This window comes from Chamaea fasciata, unplaced genomic scaffold (genome assembly GCF_029207755.1).
Source record: "Chamaea fasciata isolate MVZ Bird 193981 ecotype frontalis unplaced genomic scaffold, bChaFas1.0.hap1 SCAF_2, whole genome shotgun sequence".
Classification (NCBI taxonomy): domain Eukaryota; kingdom Metazoa; phylum Chordata; class Aves; order Passeriformes; family Sylviidae; genus Chamaea; species Chamaea fasciata.
The window spans coordinates 43,865,771-43,883,798 of NW_027094087.1; the positions used below are offsets into that span (position 1 = coordinate 43,865,771).

At 43.9% G+C, this 18,028-nt stretch overlaps 1 protein-coding gene across 3 annotated transcripts; it reads right to left on the reverse strand.

Moving 5' to 3' along the window:
- Positions 1 to 3,620: 3,620 nt before the first annotated feature.
- LOC136285109 (gap junction beta-6 protein) lies at positions 3,621 to 15,048 on the reverse strand. Of its 3 annotated transcripts, none has more exons than XM_066175839.1 (3): positions 14,926 to 15,048; positions 14,444 to 14,520; positions 3,621 to 5,436 (listed from the first exon to the last, which is right to left on the reverse strand). In XM_066175839.1, exon 3 carries the CDS (start codon positions 5,412 to 5,414, stop codon positions 4,623 to 4,625), a length of 792 nt encoding a protein of 263 aa, XP_066031936.1. In that variant the 5' UTR covers positions 5,415 to 5,436; positions 14,444 to 14,520; positions 14,926 to 15,048; the 3' UTR covers positions 3,621 to 4,622. The 3 variants fall into 3 exon arrangements, with proteins under 3 accessions (XP_066031936.1, XP_066031935.1, XP_066031937.1); XM_066175838.1 differs by having other exon boundaries at positions 14,444 to 14,523; XM_066175840.1 differs by lacking the exons at positions 14,444 to 14,520; positions 14,926 to 15,048 and adding exons at positions 7,228 to 7,317; positions 8,571 to 8,683.
- Between the last annotated feature and the right edge of the window lie 2,980 nt (positions 15,049 to 18,028).

Sequence of the window (18,028 nt, forward strand, 5' to 3'; positions counted from 1 at the left end):
CAGCAGCCCTGCAGAGGACTTGGGGGTGCTGGTGGGTGAGAGGCTGGACATGAGCTGTCAGTGTGCACTCATGGCCCAGAAAGCCAAAGGTGTCTGGGCTGCATCCAGAGCAGTGTGGGCAGCAGGGCCAGGGAGAGGGTTCTGCCCCTCTGCTCTGCTCTGCTGAGACCCCACCTGCAGTGCTGCATGCAGCTCTGAAGTCTTCACAACAGCAAAGGTGTGGACCTGTTGGCTTGGGTCCAGATGAGGGCCACAAAAATGATCAGAGGAGTGGAAGGTCACTCCTGTGAAGATAGGCTGAGAGAATTAAGGTTGTTCAGCCTGGAGAAGGGAAGGTTCCAAGGGGACCTTTTTACAGCCTTTTAGTACTTAAAAGGGGCTTATGAGAAAGATGGTGATGAACTTTTTAGCAGGGCCTGTTACAATAGGACAAGGGTATTTGGTTTTAAACTAAAGGAGGGCAGATTCAGACTAGATACAAGGAAGACATTGTGAAACACGGGAACAGGTTGCTCAGAGAGATGGTTGATGCCCCATCACTAGAAAGATTCAGGGTCACATTGGATGGGACTCTGAGCAACCTGATCTAGATGAAGATACCCCTGCTCATTGCAAGGGGTTTGTACTAGATGACCTCTCAAGGTGTCTTCCAACCCAAACTATTCTATGATTCTATGAAATGGATTTATTTCAGCAGAACGGTAATACAGCTTTGGCTCAGTAAGGGAATACAGATAACAGTGGCAATAGAAGAACATACCAGGCAGCTAGGAGCAGAGATATGCCTCATGTTGGCTGTGGCAGTGCTTCCCAGCATGTTCTCACAGGGCAAGGGTAGGTGAGGCACTGGGCTGACACAACACACACCATGAAAAGGGCTGGGGAGCCAAAGTAACTCTAACGTGGCAGCAAAGAGCTCATGGCTGCAGCACCTGGTGCAGGGGAGGCAGCCTGACTGTGCAAAAGGAGGAGAGCAGGTTCAGATCATCCCACAGCTGGTCTCATTTGCTTTTAGATCTTTGGCGTGCAGGGTTGCAGAGACAGGCCTAGGTCAATGGAAAAACAGAGTCAAAGTTGCAACGGGGCTAGGCTGAGAGGAAGAGAGAAGGTTGGAGGAGGGTGTGCAGTGGAGCTGGAGTCAAGGGCCATGGTGCACAACAGGAACAGAGTCCGGCAGCCAGTGCTGCTGCACTTGGAGGCGGTCAGGGCTCCCGCCTATTTGAAAGGACAGCAAGAGAAGAAGGTGGGAGGGGATGCAGGGAATTTGCAGGAGAGCTTTTCCAGGGGCTCTGATTAATTGTTTGGCATCAAAACCAATTTAAGCAATCTCTGCCCCAGGCATAAAAAAAGAAAAACCACAGGGTGGGGAACTGCAGCAGGGAGGGGCAGAGACAATTGAACCAGCTGCCATCAGAGAAAACTGGCTGAACTACCATGGGAGGATGGTGGTGCCAGTACAGTACAAACCGGGCACCAGTAGGTCAGAAATTTTTTTAGAGGGCTGGGGAAACCCTCTCCTGGAGGGATGGCTGCAGGGCAGGAGCAAGGGCAAGTACAGAGAACACGGGGGCCAGCATACTTTGCAGCCAACCTCAGCTGGTTTGGGAAGGCACAGGAAGCTGGAAACAAAGAAAAGCATCTAGGCTTTTCCCTGCAGAAGGGGTTAACTGTGACCCTAATAGACACAGCTGCCTCCTCTGCTGAGACCACAAAATGCAGCAGGCGGGGGAAGCTGACTTGGAGAAACAAGTCACTAAAGCTGTCATTTTATCATGATGCCATCTACTAGGAATAAAGAGGGCACTGAAGCTGTCACGGACTTTACCTTGGCAGTAACAGAAGTTAGGGATATTTCAGAGGAGAGTGTTCATAATGAGGGTTGTACACAGAATGAGAAGAAATATTTCAGCCAAATGCATTAGCCACAACTGGTCTTGCCTGCTGGGATGATCAATAGCTTAGTGCTAGTGAAGCCTTGGATCAGCTCTGGCTCTTTGATTTACAGCTGCCCTTGGTGCAGATTGGACAGGGACTGGCACATTTGTTCCCAACCCATCTGGCTGCCAGGACACCACAGCAACAGGGCAGTGTTGCCAGCCTGCACCTTACCAGGTCCTGCTACCACGCAGGAAATGTCCAGCCAACCCAAACCCATTTACAGCACGGCCACACACAGAGTTGTGCTGGCCTACAAAGGACCGCAGACAACCAATTTCTTCATTGGAACTTTGCCCACTTACCCAGGATGAAAAGAGTCATGGAACTAATGTTCTAGAAAAAACTAACTGCTGGAATAGAACTTACTGTTTGAAAACTTCTGAGCAGGAAAAGAAAAACCACAGAGAAAGCTATCATCATATCCCCATTGGGATTTTGCAGGCCTGCATTTTATCATAGATAAGAAAAACTACCACCTCCTCCATTTGAGGAAAACATACCTCAAGGTGTTTTACAGGCTTATTGGCATTCAGCATAGGGCTATTTCAAATTGATCACTAAGGAGGTAAGACACAATCAAGCATAATTATTAACTAATCTCCATTCATATTCACAATATGGTATGTGATCCACAGATGTCCCAGATTAAAGTCAAGTCTCAAGTTGTTCCATGAAACACAGTCCTGGAAGAGAGGTAGCAGTATGCTACACCCTGAAACCACCATTCTGCTTGTGCCCCTGGGCAGACTGGGGGGTGATCCAGTGAGGTACAGCCTGAGCACCCACCTTCCTGACCCTAAGGGAACAGCTTCCTTAAATGTGCAGAGAGAATAATACACACTAATATACTATTATTGTGTAAACTTTTTCCTCAAGCTTGCTGGTAGACACATTCAGAAGACTAGCAGCAATTTCTTTTCACAACAGCTATTAAAAAAGAAAATGTGCTGTGAAGGCAGGAAAGATCAGGAGTTTGCTAGTGGAAGAGAATAGATGACAGGGCTCAGCTCAGGCCCTCATACAGGGACAGAGCTGACTCTAGGTATTTTCTCTCCCCTGTTGCTTGTGCCTGCTCCCTGTTAGGGTTTTACTAGCCACAAATTAAACCCACCCATCCAAGCCCTCTTACGGCAAGGACACACACACAGCTGTGCCAGCACCTGTAAGTAGTGTGATACAGTAGCATGAGGAAAAGGGCACTCTGCAATACCTGCTCCTAGGTATACCTGCTCTTTGTTCTGTGCCTTGGAAGAGAAGTTCCATTATACAAAAACAGTGAGGCTAATCCATTTGTAAAAGGATAACCAACAAACAAAAAAACCCCCAAAACTTAGCTCAGCCAGGGTCAGTGTATCCATCGTGGTGAGAAGTGGCCCAAAACAGGAAGCACACAGGACAATATAGCTGCTTTGCATTGCACCCACCTCTGACGTTCAGGTTCCCCTGCTTTCAAAGGCACACCCCTCCCACAGCCAAGTACTGCTCCCTGCACCCAGAGTTACCTGTGTATCTCCCTTAGACTATGGACAAGAGAATTAGGGCATCAGTGCCCTGGATGGGAATGAGGGGTGTCTAGGGGTTCTGTGCACTTTGGATGTAGATTCTCTACTTGAAAAAGTTTTTTGTAAGTTCCTACTTAAAACCTTGCCTAGCATTCACATATAGACTCTCACTTCACTAAGAACAGTTAAAGTGTTTGCCTTTTATTCAGAAGACTTGCTCCATTTCCAGTAATACTTTTCCATGTCCTCAAAACCAGACAGATTCTACTATCATAACAGCACCATCAGTCTACTACAAAAAAAGCAAACAAATCAAAACCAAAGAAGTTCCATGATGTGATACAGTATAAAGAAACAAGTACAGCTAATACATTAGAGAAAAAAACATCTACATAAACTTATGTAAGTTGCTATAAAACTGGCAGTATGCAATTAAGAGATTGGTAAGATTACCAGGTCTGCTAGACGTTTAAACAAGTCTACATAGGCTGTAACTATATTCTTGTGCTGTTTTTAGGAATGAGTTTGCACTCAGAATTTAGCTACCTCAACTGTCCACACTGGTGGGCTTTCATACAATTCCCCTACAGCCAGAAACGTGTATGCAAGCATCTCCAGCTACCTGCCCAGACTCAAGCAGCACTTGCAGAGCTGTGAAGATGTATGTAGCCTATTGCTTTCTCTTCCCTAGGAATATATTACAGGGCTCATCTGCATATGCCTGGTTAAGAAATAAAACACTCAGTTGCGTACTATAACACCTTAAGTAACATGGAATCTTAGATTTTAGAAAAATATTTTAATCATCTGTTCACAAATAAAAACTATCACTATTACAAAACATCTTGTAATACTAGAATACCTAGCTTGGAAAGAGTTTTGTTCTTATTGCTGTTGCATTTAGTTTTCAGGAGCTGTGTCAGCATGAAGGCAGCAGTGGGCTTCCCACTTGTCATAGTCAGCTTGTAAGGGTACTCACAGGAAAGTGTATCTTCCTATTTAATCCTCACACAATTTTCACATGTTTAGGCTGCCCTGACTTTTCCCAGACACGTACATACTCGACATCTGACACTACGCATCAAAATCTCACTCAACTTTGTTTCATACAACAAATTTCATTTGCAGCCTTTAAATAAAACATTCACTCCAAAAAGAGTGAACATCAGCATTGACACCACCTTAGCTACTTGAAAACCCTATAACTGTGTTCTGGCAGCTATCAGATATTAACTCGTTCATTTCATTTTGTTTGGTTTCTTCCTTATTCTCATGGTTGGGTTGCTGTTTCGAATTTCCAGCTTTTTTAGACCTTTTGAGGAAAAACTTTGTCAGTAAATAACACAATTCAGCCACATTTAAAAGAATGCAAATGCTGGACACAGCAATCATGAAAATAGTGAACACGGTCTTTTCAGTAGGTCGGGAGACAAAGCAGTCCACAGTGTTGGGGCAGGGCCAGGCATTACACTTCATTAAGCGAGGCATTCGGAACCCATCGTACATGAAATAAAACGCGTACATGAAGACAGCCTCAAAGATCAGTCTGAAGAAGATGCTGCTGGTGTACGTCCACCACAAGGAGCCCTCAATATGAAACCTCTGTCTCCTGATTTCTTCGATGTCCTTGAAATCACATTTCTGGTCTCCTTTTCTGAACTGCCTTTTCTTCTCGTGCCTCCTGTAAGCCACGTGCATGGCCACCAGCAGCGCAGGTGTGGAGACAAAGATCAGCTGCAGGGCCCAGAGTCTGATGTGAGAGATGGGGAAAAAGTGATCATAGCAAACATTTCTGCAGCCAGGCTGGAGTGTGTTGCAGACAAAGTCATCTTGTTCATCTCCCCAGACTTTCTCTGCAGCCACAACCAGGATCATGATACGGAAGATGAAGAGGACTGTGAGCCATATCTTCCCGATACTGGTGGAGTGCTTATTTACACCTCCCAAAATGGTATGCAGAGCTCCCCAATCCATTGTCTTGTTTCAATCCTCTGACCTATGACAAGACAAATAAACAAAACTAAGATTAATCAAGACAAAAAACAAATACCAGCAAGCGTGTGGTTGAAAATAAAGGCAATACCATAATTGTAGCACATCCACTGGCTCTGGTATCATTTTGTTGACACAGTGGGCTTGCCTACAACTAGTCATAAAGAATAACCTAATCACATATCAGCAGGTAATATTTCATACTGGATTACACACATGGCACCACATTCGTTTGACTCCTAGGTGTATTTGCCAATGGCACATTAAGTAAGAAAGATGGGAAAACCATAAACAAACTTCTAGTAGCTTGAAAACAGTTACAAAATAATAGAAGATATAAGAAGTAAGGTAGATGTTATGTTAAAAACCAACACGTTAGACAGAATTCCTATATAAATCAAGGTCCGTTGGTTTATCCTTATCTTTAGTGCAAATAACGATTTGAGTACATTACAGCAATAAAGACAGACCTTGAATAACTGCTGCTGATGCTCTGCACCTTTCATGAGAAGGTCTGGATAACCTGTGTTCATCAGTTTAAAAAGTGTGACTGCATTCTTAGTCAAAGCAAACTCCACACCTTGCTTGAAGCAATGAAGGTAAAATCTTGGGCATTATCCATCTCAAGCTAGACGTTTAAAATCAATGCTTAAGATTAATACCAAAATTGCTTTTCTTTCCACTAACTGCAAAAAGGGCCAAGGGTAACTGGATAAAGACTCCTTCACTGTGAATGCCTGTCAGGCTGGGTTTTTTTCCCCTCCTAACACAGACTTCATTAATCCTAGATTTGGGGAGAGATTTCAGAGGTTGGGAGAGTGCTATAGTCCACATTTGAAGAGTTCAGACAGGCCATCAGTAGCTCAGAGACTTTTTCAACAGAAGCATATAATTTCCAGCAGGTGAGTTTCAAAGTGCTATGCCTGTAATGAATTAAGGATTTCACCTTTTGCTCTCTTCAGGAACACCAGAACTGTCTGTTCCACAAACAGCTTTTCATGGAGACCATTCAGAGGCACTTCAGCACGTCTCCCCCCACCCCTCCACTTCCACCCCTCCACTTCAGATAGATTTACAAGAAGTTAGTCTGCAAGTTACTGTGTATTCAAGAAACTGGCATTTCTTATGCCTATCAGCCAGGACCCTCTAAGAGTGCTCACAGATCTCTTGGCTCTGAAATTGCTCATGAAGGCTTTTATTTCACAGCTTTGTTAATTTGTTTGTATCTCAGAGCCCTTATTTCTTTGGCATTTACAGCACAAGGCACCAATAAGCAAAATCAAAGTTGCTTTAAAGAGCAGCTACAGGCAAAAAGGTCATCATATAAATCACAAGATTTTCCTGACTGAGCTGGATCACACTGCATGGGGAAGAAAATTATGACACTATTTTTTAGTTGCCCTCCACATCACACTCCCATTCTGAGTAATGTCAAAAACCTTCCTGGTTTACAGTGAGTTGCGTATAATCAATGGGCCACACTGACTGAGTATCAAAGTACATAACAGCTCAGAGAAAATGAGGACACTTAATTGTTACACAACACAATGGTATCTTTTCCTTGATTTACTGGGATTTAAATATAGTCTCCCTTCATTAGTTCCATAAACTACATTTCCCTCAGATCCTGCAGGGTGACTGTGTGGGGTTATACTTCGGGAGGTGAAAACCAAGGCAAAGATCCGAGACCTCCTTCAAATCAGACAGAATTTTTCCTGCGCCTCCTTCAGGATGCACAATCTATATGGGCTATTTCTTTTGTATGTGACTGAAAACAGTCCTGAAACAGACTTACCTTGCCATCCTGCCAGGTTATTTTTTCCAAGAAGAAAGATCCTTTTTTCATTAGCATACAGTTACAGAGAGTCTGTGTAAGTTAACAACCCTATGAGGACACAGGAAAGACCCTGAATACCAGAGATCCTTACTGAAAATATCAGCTGGATTTTTAGCTGTTTTCACCCCTTTTTCTGTCATCTGATTGATGCAAATTCTTTCAGAATTTGCCTCAGCAATTATTGCATTGTTAAACAGAGGGACAGTTACAACTTTTTGGTGTTCTCTGTTACAATTACACACATATGGCAATTACAGTACTTATAAAATGACACTACAACTAAATAGTATGACTAGAAATACTTAGGAGCATTTGAAAATGAATCCTGTAGAAGACTGGCACCATGCAGACTGCTTTTACACACATTATCCACATATCCTGTAACTCCAGAGTCTTTACTTTCTTCTCAGTCATTCCTTCTTCTCACTGCCTGTCAACCATCTTAGAGTGAAAAGGCTGTGAAGTGAAACCTGGGTATCTGCTCCTCATAATTCCTGTTTCTTAGCTTCACATTTCACTGCACACTGATAGTACTGCCATTTTGTTATAACTTCACATGGATTTGTTTCCTCCTCCCTGTGCAGAAGGAGATTCAAAATACAAGCTCCCCAGTGTGCAGTTAGCTCAAGAAGCTCCCCTAGTCCTGTTTTCTCCTAAGGACACACCACAGTGCATCTCCTGCGACTTTGTGAAGATGCATTATAAAGCAGGCAACTCCTCCATAAGTTCTTCCCAGGTCTAGTATGTTTTGGTTGGTTTGGTCTTTTTAAACCTGATCCATTTCACCAATCTGCTTAACAGCACAGATCCACACATCATCTGAAAAGGACAACCTCATTTAAACAGAAAAAAACCCCAAACAAACAAACCCCCCCAAAACCCCCCAAACAAACACCAAAAAATCCAACCCAAAAAAACCACAAACAAACAAAAAACCCACCCACAAACAAACCCCAACAAAAAACCAACAAAAACCCCAGGCTGCAAATTGCAAAGCACGGGTAAGAATGAGCAGCCAGTGGGAAAGAGGGTTTGGCAAAGCTTTAATGCTGAAGATAATACACACTCTTCTTCTGACTTGCTCCATCTTCTCTGAGAGTATATTGTGCTTCTTAAGCCAAAAAACTGCTTCAATTCTAGCAAAGACATGTCTGGATCAAGAAAGAAGAAAAAGCCACCACACTTTGACGAGGCAGTCTTTTGCCCAGAGTCTCCTGGTGACATCTCCTGTCCTCTCCAAAAAAGCCTTTGCCCTTCAAACCTGCCCAAAAACACTCCTCCCTTCAACCCTTCCCACATACCTTACCAAATCTTCCAGTTATCTCTTCAGCTCCTCCTGCCACCATCCACTGCTCTTCCCACTGCTCACTGAGCAAGTCACCAACCTTTGCTCCTTGCTCACAGCCTTTCAGGCTTATTTTGATGTTGGTAGAGAGTCATATGACTACTAGATCACTCCAGTGTGCTACAGGCACTGATCAGACACCAGTGAAGTCTCACTATCTTCTCCCTGAAAGGTGGCACGTCTAAGATTGTAGTGCCATATCCAGGAAGCCTGAATTGGTCACAGTGTTTCCTACCAGCTGGCTTTAAACAGTTCTCAATGCAACTTGGAGGATCCAACGAAAGCAAATCAGACACCGCCAAAGCGTCCACCCCTCTCCAACAGACACAGTGATCCAAGCAGAATTTAAGTTAGCCAAGTACGGCCCTTCACACTATTAAAGCCACCAGTGCAGATCACTCCAGCTAAACACCCCATCAGGGCTATCTGTGCTGATGTGATGGCTCATTTACACTTTACTGACTCAAAAGCAAGAACCTTTATCACAGGTTCTTATATTTCTTCGAAATACTTGCTTTCGTTTTCACTAGCACATAAAATATTAACTGTCTTGCTGACCAAAGGAGAAGAAAGCAGGAAAATTACATCCTTTTAATGGGTTGGTAAGTACTATTTTTATAGAGCCAGTCCAGATACTATCTCTGTGAGCAAATCCTGCCAAATGCTTACAGAAACAATGGCATGTAGACAGCCAAGGACTTACCTAGTTTGCTGGTACAGAACACGACGAGAACACATTAAAGACATGAAAGTTTAGGTGAATTTTGGGGGAAAAAATATAAAGTAGGAATGAGGACAAGGATTGTTTATAAAGGAAGAAAGTGGGAAGAACAGAAGACAGCTGAAGTTATCGAGGTTGAGTACCTAAGCATTTAGAATAATTTCTAACAGGGGAGTGCATTAAGTGTTAAATTCTGCTTCACAAAAATTGCAAGTGGGCATGAAAACAAGCTTTTCCAAGCCTCCACATAGATATTTGTTCTACTACCAGCAGCACCTTCTGTTCAATTTCAACAATTAGAGGACCACTGTACAATATTGTTGTTAAAGTTAAAAACAATCATGAAAGATCACCATGCTTGACTGAAAAGTTAAGTTACAGGGGAAATAGTTCTGTATGATCACATAACACGGCCACATAAACAGGTGGTTCATTTGGGGGTTTTTTTGTTGTTGGTTTGTGGTTTTTTCCCACTAGTAAGCCAGACAGAAGCAAGAGAAGAACTACAGCTTAACTCCTTCTGTAGTTCCACAGCTTATGGGCAGTAATTTGAGCTCTGTGCTGGCATGGCTAGCCTGCCTTCTACTTTAAAGCTAGCTCCTGTAAGCCTACATTAAACCGCAACGACAGCACGGTGCATACACCCAGTGAAAATCCCTGCAATTCACAGCACCGAGGACAATCGTCACTGAGCTCCCCTGTTTACCAGTACAGCTGGCTTGTTAACAGACACCATTTTCCTTTGTTAAAGACTGTTATACTGGAAAATCATTACTCAGTGGCTAAATCCACAGCTGGAATACAGTGAAGGTGTAAAAACAACAGAAGGTACATCTCTATCGCATACATATATAGTGCTTGTGCTATAGAATATTATCAAGCAAAAAGAAAAGTAGTCATAAGCAAGTATTACAAGATCTGCTTATGCTACAGAAACATATAGGAGTCCCATTCATAATTTATGCATAAATTCAGACTAAGATTATACCCTTCTCACCTTCAATTGGGATACCTATTTATTTGCTGTACTCGATTTACACAGAAATTTAATGGATATTTGCAATGACTCCACTTCTATCAGAATTTTAGTGTACTAGGAGTTACCAGTTTGGTGTGACATTCCACCACTTTCAGCAGTGCCTCTGGATACTGATAAAAGATCAGCAGACTGCAAAGACAAAAGTCACTTTATGCCATGTGAGAATGTGTTAACCAAGATAATCTTTAGGCAAAAAAGCACTGGTCTCAAGTGTCTCTGCTTACCCCCCAAGCTGGGGACAAAGGTAACTCACATACCCGAGAGTAGCAGTTTAATGCAGAACTTTTGCCATGGAAAAGCTTCAGAACATCTAAACTAACAGATGCACAATCATTACCAAAATTATTTTAAGACCCAACCTAACACAAGAAATTCTGCTGCACGTTGAGGTCCAACATGCATGCAAACGTACTGCTGAGACAACTTCCCCTTCGGGTATTGATCTCAACAGCTGCATTGGAGCAGTGGCTCAGAGGGGGAGCTGACAATGAGCATGGAGGTGTCCTAGAGCTGCATAATGCTGGGTCATTACTCAGATCTGAAGAACACACTAGTCTGGGTTTCAGCAGTTTTGCATCTGCATGCCTCCACCCTGCCACCCTGGCATCTAGTTTACAGCAAGCACTTAATTTCCAGTGTGTAGATTTTGTTATTTCTATTGCTGAGTTAGTTTTGGTGCTGTACTACAAGACCAACAGCACTGCCAAGGATGAAGCAAAGAAGCTTCTAATAAATACAGATGAACATCTTCCAAAAGACAGCACCCTTTTATTTCACCAAGAAAGGCTGGTACACAGGCTACAGCCATCACTTGCCAACTTGCTCAGACTTCCTACCTAATTTGTCAGTCTGCCCCATGCCTCAGTTTCCCAGACATTAAACTAGAGATAACAAAAAGCTCATCATCTCACAGGGCTGTTCTCCTGTAATGCTCTACTGCAATTACAAGCTTCACAGGCTCAGTGGACCAAGACAGATAAGTAACAGTTCAAAGCTGGAAGTACAGTGCTTGAATTCAATCATCCAAGATATTCCTGACACCTGAAAAAGAATGCAGCTCCCCACATTGCTATTAGCTTTAATGCAGAGTTCAAAATGCAAGAAGACAAAGCTTTGAACTTAGACCTTGGCAACTAAAATACTTTAATAGGTAGCTTCCAGCTATTTTAATTTTGCAGCAGTATATTAAAAACTTCAAGGAGTTTTATGCAGCTGGAAGACTCTGGAATATCAACAACTCTTACTTCTTTCCTCAAAAGCTGAAGAAGATGAAAGGAGCAGCCTAACAATCACAAAAGCCTTTGTAAATCTCTCTAGTAGCTCTTAAACTTTGTTCTGAACACCTATCTTCAGATCAGTGGAAACTGGAGAGGAGAAGAGCCATGACAGAGGGATTACAGTATATCTGATTTGACACAAGAACAGGCAAAGACTAATCGGGAACAGGAAACCTCTGACAATTGCAGGTCTAAACACTACAAGCATTGTTCTTTCCTTCTACTCAAGTTTAGGAAAACAGGAGGCATTCTTTGCTCTAATTAATCCCAGCATGAAATCTAGAAAACCCCGACAGATTAGGACCCAATTTGTACGTAGTTAAATGTTATTAAAAAATTATGCTACGTAAATATCCAGAGCATTTGAGGGCTCAGTTTCTGCCCACAATGACACCCTCATGACTGTCCCATATTCATGCCCTCACATAAGTTTTAAGCCATTTTCCAAGATGCTTGGAAACATCCATACCTATTTCACCAGCCTGCAAGTGTACCCGGAGATTATTATCCTCCAGACCATCTGCACGCAAAATTCATTCCACTCATATAAAACAGGAAATCAGAGGTCACACTTGAAGGCATAAACAGACAGCATAAGTCCTATTAGAGTTTAGCCTGTCTCAGCCATTTTCCCCTGTAAACCTTTCTTTCAAAGTGTGCATAAAGCTTCTTTCTTTGGAAGAAAGCCGAATACCCGAGGACTATGCCTCCGCTGATACAAGTGTCCTATTTCCCGGATCTTAAAGAAAGTTTCAGAGATATTGTGCCCTGCTTCCAGTCATCAAAATAACTTTTTAGTTATGACTCTTTAATGTTACTTTTTCTTTTTTTAAAGCCTGTTACTTAATTCTTATTTTCATCCCGCTGCACCTAGGCAAATGTCTACAACCCCTTTACAAGTCTCTCCTTTTCCTCTAAAATTAACAAGCCACTGTCTTCTTTCACACACAGAACTCACACCCTTTAGGAAACACTAACATTTTACAATTGCACAGCAGCTTTTCCTTGAGCACGTATTTTGTTACTTCATTGATCAAGAGTAAAGTCAAAAGCAACATTTTCCTTTTTAAAACTCTATTACAGGAAGAAATGCAGGTGTGAGATAAGGAATAGAATTAGTTCCAACATTCTTTTATCAACTAATAGGAGATGTGCTTCTCTTTTTCCACATTCCTGCTGTTTTGACAGCATGTTATCTCACCCGATATCATCACTTCAAGCTTTTCCTTACACAAAGTGGTGTTTAGCCAGGCAAGAGTCACAGTTCTCCTTTCAGATACATCATCAGTTATCATTAAGAAACAAATAAAATCAGCAAGGAACAGAACAAGGGAAAACATCAAGAAAAGGAACAACCAGCTTCAACCTATGCTCCTATTTCACGCAGCGTCTGGGACCACGGATTTAACTGGAACTGTTCACAAGAATCAACTTGTAAAAGCATCCTCTTTACTCACAAGTACCCACCGAGGTTATGTAGTGATGGTTATGAACTTGTTATTTTTCCAGCTACTAAGATAGTCTGCTATACATTTTCCAATGCACAACTGCCTTTTTTTTTTTTTTTTTTTTTTTTTTTTTTTGCACAAAATAAGTAAGGCTGCCCAAATAATCTGCCTGGGTTGTGCATCAAGGGATGCTAAACAGCAACACTGTCAGAGGCCCAGCTTCAGCAAATTGAGAGAACTGGCCCTGTCAGGACAGAATCAATTTCTCCAGAGAAGTATGCTAATTCATGGGGGTTTACTGTTCCATTTTTAAGCTCTGAGATATGTAATCCTACCCATTATGAGACTGACAGTTCTGGAAACCATCTGAAGTCTCCTAGAAACCCTGACACATGCTCTACAGATGTAATCTCTCTGGAAATGTGCTGAAAAGTCCACCCGGAAATTTATATTGCAATGCCTAGTTGAAACACGGAGGTACCACCTTCTTCCAGGCTGAGGCGTGTCCCACCATTGCCCTGTTCTCTAAGACATATCTAACCCAACCACACACACATCCTTTTTCCTGCTGTCTTTTCTCTGGGGCTCTTCAAAGGATGTATCTGGCAAGAAGGGTTTCCAGGCTGAGCAGTGGAGGCCAAGAGATGTTAAAAATTACATAACTCTTTTAACAAAATTAAGGATGAAAATATATTTTATTCTGCTTTTGACTCAGTGTACACACATATGGCGTGGTGATCCCAAACCCAATCTGGACCCAACCCCCCACAGTATTTCATACAGGACACAGCCATTGATCATCGAAGTTATAAAAGGTGGGTTTAAAAGAGCATTCTTAAGACAAAAGGCCACTGCCTTCCTGCAATCCTCTGCCTGTCATCTCGAGTATTTCCAGATTACATGGTAAAAACTAATGGGGTACAAGACAAGGAAATAACTGCCTCTGTTGAGAGCAGGGGAGAGATTCTTCAACATGCGAGACTGTGAAAGTAACACCCAATCTAGGAAAGCCTGATGACGGAAAAGCCAGTCATGTCCAGAATATGCCCAGCTACTAGCTAGTGCTAGGAGCTAAGCAAGCACTCCTGCCCTTACTCCAGCACGAGCACGTCCTTCGTGTTTTATTTAAGACCGTAAGTACTCATTCTTTGTGCGATCTTATCCAGCCCCGATACTCAGAAATACATTTATTTCTGACTCACACCTCATTTCCTATTCCCCCTGTAATTCTAAGGAATGTTTCCAGTGTGTGATCAGACACTCACAGGACCTGTCAGTTTTACTGATGCAAGCTGTTTACCTTCCCGCAGCTCTCTTAACATCTGTAGGCGTGTCGCAAATTACCTGTAATTGCAGGAGCCTTGATTTCGCTTGGTGTCGGAGCTGGTCGTACGTACTTCACATAACGCGCTTACAGAGAGCTGCTGAGAGGCAAACAAAGATTTCGCTGTAAGTTAAACGCGCAACCAACAGAGACACGAGCATTCCCAACCAAAACTGCTGGCGGGGTTCGAGCACTCCCCGTGACGCCCAAGCCGGGGACGGGAAGCGGAGGGCGCCCGTGCCGAGCAGGGTAAGTCCTGCCGGGGCAGGGCAAATCCTGCCGGGGCACGGCAGGCAGCGCACACGGCGGCTCCGTGCCCGGCCCCGCTCCCTCCCCGGCGGGCAGCGCCACCAGAGCTCCCGGCTGCGCTGCCCCGGCCCCAGCCCCGCGCCGGAGCGCAACAAGTGCGGCCTCAGCTGTCCGGTGGGACCGGACCTGCCCTGCCCCGCCGCGCCCCTTCTCTCTCTCCCTCCCTTGCTCCCCTGCCCGCCGCGCCCCTCACCTGTCTCGGCGGCGCCCGCTGCTGAGGGGCGCTCACCCCGCCGGGAGCTCCCGGCGCCGCGGCCGGGCTGCGCCGATCAACGTGGCTCCGCGGGTGGCGGCGGAGCGGGCGGCCCCAGCCTGGCCTTCCCGGAGCTTTAAGGTCCCTCCCCGTTCACCTGCCGCCGCTTTTAACCCGCCCCTCGCCCGCCCCCGCCCGCGCCCCGCTCCTGGCGGGAAGCCGGGGCGGGGCCCGGCGCTCATCCCTGCCGCTGTGCCCCGCGGAGGGGGCTGCGGCCGGCGGGGCTGCCGAGGTGAGCGGGAAAGAGCCAAAGCAAAGGGTGGGAAGGGCTTGCGTCCACCCCGGGGCAGCTTCCCGCCGCGAAGGGGCTGGTTTGGGGTTGGAGAAAGAGACCCTGAGGGGAAGGGAGATGAGGGTAACAGCAGATCGGGGAGAGGGGGGGCTTTCAAGGGAAACGCGTATCTATTTGAGAAAACGGCCGTGTTTCCATCTTGAGGAATCCAGGTATTCAGAAGGGGCCTTGGGACAGAGAAAAAGCCAGGTCTTTTCTCCTGGAAATCATTGAAAGAGTTACTGGCCAAACACAGAGGGAAGAGCCAGTAGATTCTGGCTTTTTGAGGTTTGTTTTCCAAGTGCGATTGAAATGCTGCAGCAGTGCCCTGCAGACTCGCAAGCTTTCACGGAGCTGTGCATATTTGCCAGTGCAAAGACCTATTTTGGAAAGTTTTCTGTTTCCAAGGAATACAGTTGCTGAGGAAACAATTCACTTTAGGTTCAAAAATCCCTGCCCGAAACTGTGTACCCTGTCTTGCACGCAGCCACATCAAACTAAATAAGTGATCTGTAAACCTCTTAACTAAATTTCCAAAGAAAACGTAGACCACAACGGGACAAACAGAACATTTGCTCTGACTTGGATGAAAAACTCAAGTGTTTATGCGTGTTTGGAGTATAAGGACTCAAATGGTAAATGATTTCCAACGAAATTCAACTGCCTTGTCTTTCCACCCTCCAGAATACAAATAATCTCTTGGAAAATATTTAGCAAAAATCAGTTACTTAATTTTGATCTCACATTCAGGAAGAAGAGGTAGTAATTTCTAGCACAAACAATCTAATACTTGAAAGATAAGAAATCTTTCAAGAAAATTAAAAAAGGTGGTTTAAACATTAGCCTCTGTCTCTCTGCTGCTCATCTTTCCTCCCACCTTTTCTTACCCTTGCAGTTACATCCATGGAACCTGTCCATTAGGACCATAAGAAAATTTGTGTTGGAAGAGATCTGAGGAGGCTTGTAATCCAACCTATTGGTCAAAGCTCTAGGACCATTCATTAGTTACACCCCATCCAGGGGGAACCCAGGGAAATTGGCTCACTGCAGCAGCTGTAGGACCAGGCCCAGGGTATATGATGTGATGCTGAGCTAAACACGCAATAAATACCTGAGGGCTGAGTTCACCTGTGCTCGCTGACTTCTGTGGGCGTTGCGTGTTCAGGTGATGTTCAAGGTCCGTGTGTATGCCGTGTGTGAGGAAGGGAGGTGGCTCTGGGCCTGGCCATACATCTGCACTTTCCATAAGGGAAAGCCCCATCTCCTAATGGAAGAAAAGACTTAGAAGGGGCATCTGGAACTCACGTGTTGTTCTCTCTCCAGTCACCGTCCAGCTTGATTCAGTGACCTTGGAAAAGTGATATGTATCATTTTAAGGTGTGAAATACTTTAAACATTGGTTATGTTTAGCTGCAGCAAAGGATTTTAGGTTTTGTGCTGTTTTTTCAAGGCTGTGTTTGCCACCAAAAAGAGGTTTGGATTTTTTGGGGTTTTTTTTTGCAATAAGAGAAATATTTTGAAAACAAATCAAAAATTTAAGTCCCATGAGGAACATCTTGAGGGAGATGGGGGTGTTTATCCTGGAGAACAGGAGGCTCAGAGGAGACCTTATCACTCTCTACAACTGCCTGAAAGGAGAGTGTAGTGAGATGGGCCCTCTTCTCCCAGGCAGCCAATGACAGGAGAAGAGGACATAGCCTCAAGCTGCACCAGGGGATATTGAAGTTGGGCATCAGGAAGAATTTATTCACTGGAAGGGTGGCCAGACAGTGGAAGAGGCTGCCCAGGGTGGTGGTGGAGTCACCACCCCTGGAAATGTTGAAAAAAGAACTGGACATGGCACATAATGATATGGTTCAGTTGACATGGTGTTGGTCAAAGGTTGAACTCGATGATCTTGAAGGTCTTTTCCATGAAAAGCTACTGGAAACAAGATGCCATGGGTCTCGTTGCCTAAAAGCAGATAAGCCTAAAGGAGGTAAGCCATGGGCAGAGTGGGGAGCTCTCTGAGCTGCATTGTATCAGGTCTTCATTGCACTGCCTTCAGGAGTGTCACAGTTGGAAGCCAACACCTGGTGTTTCTCCCAAGGCAGAAGCACCCAGTTTTGACAGCAAAGAAAAGTCTTAAATGATATTCTGTGTTTTCAAAATTAAATAGTAGCAAACTATCTATTCCTTAGGTAGTGGGGAGCACCAGGTGAATGAGTGGCAGGGAGAAACAGTCCAGGTTCTCCTCTACTGGGTAATTTTTTCATTTCTCATCTGTTGAATGATATTTCTCTGACCCAGTAGTATCAGCACCCTCTTAGATTATAAATGATGAGTCAATGGACAATAAGAAAAAAAAGAATGTCAGTGGGACATATGTCAGTGCTGGAAATTAAAGGACTGGAAGTCCTACTCTTAATCACAGTGTTTTATCTTTTTTATGAGGGTAAAATGGCATATATTTAGTAATTGACCACTTAATAAACAAAGATAAATTGTACTTATTCCTGTACAGACAAGGAATCTTTTATTTAACTAGCATATAAAAATATAGTGTATTATTTAGCTAGCATATAAAAATAACTGTTATAAAACTGTGAAATGAATACATGTGAATTGTTTACTTTGAATTATGATAGCCCCTTCTCTTGCAGTGCACTACAATACATGTAAGTATGTTTTGTTTATTGACATGATTTTAAGGTAAAAAGTGAGAAGTAAGGGATGGATAAACATAACCCGCCTCCATTACTGATAAACGAAGAAAATTAAACTTACAGAGCT